This window comes from Penaeus chinensis, chromosome 7 (assembly GCF_019202785.1).
Source record: "Penaeus chinensis breed Huanghai No. 1 chromosome 7, ASM1920278v2, whole genome shotgun sequence".
Classification (NCBI taxonomy): domain Eukaryota; kingdom Metazoa; phylum Arthropoda; class Malacostraca; order Decapoda; family Penaeidae; genus Penaeus; species Penaeus chinensis.
In genome coordinates this window covers 30,040,103-30,042,602 of record NC_061825.1, presented here as the reverse complement: position 1 = coordinate 30,042,602, position 2,500 = coordinate 30,040,103, and the positions used below count along the sequence as shown (strand labels likewise).

Below are 2,500 nucleotides of genomic sequence, written 5' to 3'. Positions count from 1 at the left end.
TATTATTATTACTAATACTATGGCCATTATCAGGTTATAACAAAAGGAAGTGGGTAAACAGGTGAGATAGGTATGGATAGTGATTGACTCCTTGTAATTAATTAGGCTGTGTGTGTGTGTGTGTGTGTGTTGTGTGTGTGTGTGTGTGTGTGTGTGTGTGTGTGTGTGTGTGTGTGTGTGTGTGTGTGTGTGTGTGTGTGTGTGTGTGTGTGTGTGTGTGTGTGTGTGTGTGTGTGTGTGTGTGAAGTGTATATAAATATATAGATATATATACAGATAGATCAATATAGATATATATAATGTCATTTAGATGTTTGGTTCTTGTTTTTACGATATTTGCTTGAAAGGTTAAATGAAACATTGCAGGTATTTTGTATCAACCCCTGAAGAAAACATTTATTCCTTCGTAAATAAATGCAACGGCAACAATAGACGTTTCGTTTTGTTAGCTAGTGTATTTGAGGCCATGTCTTTGCCCTGGTATATCCCCTGATAAGAGTACGAAATCGTTTTCTCCATTTAACTCCTTATGAGCATCAAAGGCAGAGGAAATACAGACGTGTTATAGAAAGGACGAAAATATAAACAGGATATACCGACACGGAAGCACCTGCTACACAGTTTACTCATCCAGGTTGCTTACATAACATGCCTTCATAATGCCCTAAAATACTCTTGCCGCATTCTGTTGCTGCGCCGAGCGAATTCGTGTATCTTTTAGAATTTGTAAAATTTTCCGTATTTTACTTAGAGCTCAGTTATTACTTCTGTGAATAAGTAAAGAACGCTTCGAAGCTTGTGTACGTGATGAAATATTTAATGAACTAGTGACATTTATATATTCTAACTTTTAAATATGACATCAAAGTACGATGAAAATGTGACACAGATATATAATCCAAAGAAAAACAATAGTAGTATATGTGTACTGATATCCGAGCAAATTTTAACAAATAGTACGCATTCATAGATAGATTATATGATGGCATTTCCTTTATTTGCTTAAACACTTCCGGCATTTATAGGCAGAACAACAAGAGGAATTATTGTCGAACTTTTCACATAACATCTATTGTGCGACTTTTGTGCAGAAATGAGGGAGAAAAGTTTTGATAGCATCACAGGAGTTAAAAAGGATTCGATTTTACCGCTTCATGACATCGACCTTTAACACAGATGCTGTCACTAACACGCTCTCTTGCAGGGACGTCCCTTGCAACACAACATCACTTCGGGGATCATCGTGAGCAACCAGAGTCTCGTCCTTCAGAGAGTCACCCGCCGCCACGCTGGAGACTATTCGTGCACAGCCTCCAATATCGAAGGAGATGGCATTTCAAATCTCATTAAGCTGGATATCAAGTGTGAGTATGAACTCGCGATGGCTGAGGCATTTGTGTAAAACGGGATATAAGAGGAAAGCTTGCGTTGGTATATATGCAACAGGGTATAATAAGATTGTCTCATAAAAGTGGATCTGAATTGCTTTTAATTTTACACTTTACACATTCAGTTATGGAACCTGAAAGTTATTTGATGAAGCCTCGCCCCTTCTCTCTCACATTTACTGTTTGGCCTACCTTAGTCGTTCCTCCAGACGATATACACTCTTATTCTTTACACAAAAAGCTTACTACCTCTTAATTATTCACTCCTGCAGACGCCCCTGTGTGCGCGCCAGGTCAGATCACCACCTACGGCGTGGCGAGGCTCGAAGACGCCGAAGTAACGTGTCGAGTAGCGGCCAATCCTGAGGCTCAAGGCTTCAAGTGGACCTTCAACAACACGGCCGACACGATCGACGTGCCCCCGGGGCGGTTCACCACGGCGTCCACTTTCAGCATTATTACGTACACGCCCATGACGGAACTGGACTACGGGACGCTTCTCTGCTGGGCCAAGAACGCCATCGGGAAGCAGGTCCGGCCCTGTGTCTTCCATATCGTCCCTGCAGGTGAGTCCGCCTGAGTCTTCTTTATGTGTCCTGTCTAACCTTCCGAAGTCCAGAATTTCTCGAGCCATCCCTTCGTTCCTATTTGCCTGTTTTTTTTCGTGCTATTCTTTCCTTTATTTTCCTTCCTTTTTATATGATGTATTTTTTTCAAGCAATACAATAAAGGCTGATAATTTTATTTTTTACTAGTTTCATGGTTTGCCTATATACTCTCTCTCTCTCTCTCTCTCTCTCTCTCTCTCTCTCTCTCTCTCTCTCTCTCTCTCTCTCTCTCTCTCTCTCTCTCTCTCTTTCTGTGTGTTTGTTCCTGCCCCTCTCTCTGTCACTCCACTCTCTCAGAGTGGTCAGATGCCTTCAATATCACGCCCTCCAACTAACAGGGGTGACCAATAAGGCGGCACCGCCGCCGTACTGTCCTAAGCCGAGTCACGCTCCAGTTCGGACGCGGCTTTCTCTTGGGGATCACCCTCCAGGGCCCCCACCTTGCTTGACCTAACCGCTGCCTGGGTCTTTACTTTTGTACAAGCCGGCCATTCTAACCTCCGT

General features: G+C 42.7%; 1 protein-coding gene across 1 annotated transcript in view; it reads left to right on the top strand.

Annotated features, from left to right (window-relative positions):
• Nucleotides 1-2,500, top strand: part of LOC125026936 (nephrin-like) — a 28,160-nt gene that overhangs the window by 6,613 nt on the left and 19,047 nt on the right. The window contains exons 8-9 of the mRNA XM_047615540.1: nucleotides 1,205-1,364; nucleotides 1,661-1,954. Of these exons, the coding sequence (XP_047471496.1) occupies nucleotides 1,205-1,364; nucleotides 1,661-1,954 (454 nt within the window). The remainder of the gene's footprint in view (nucleotides 1-1,204; nucleotides 1,365-1,660; nucleotides 1,955-2,500) is intronic.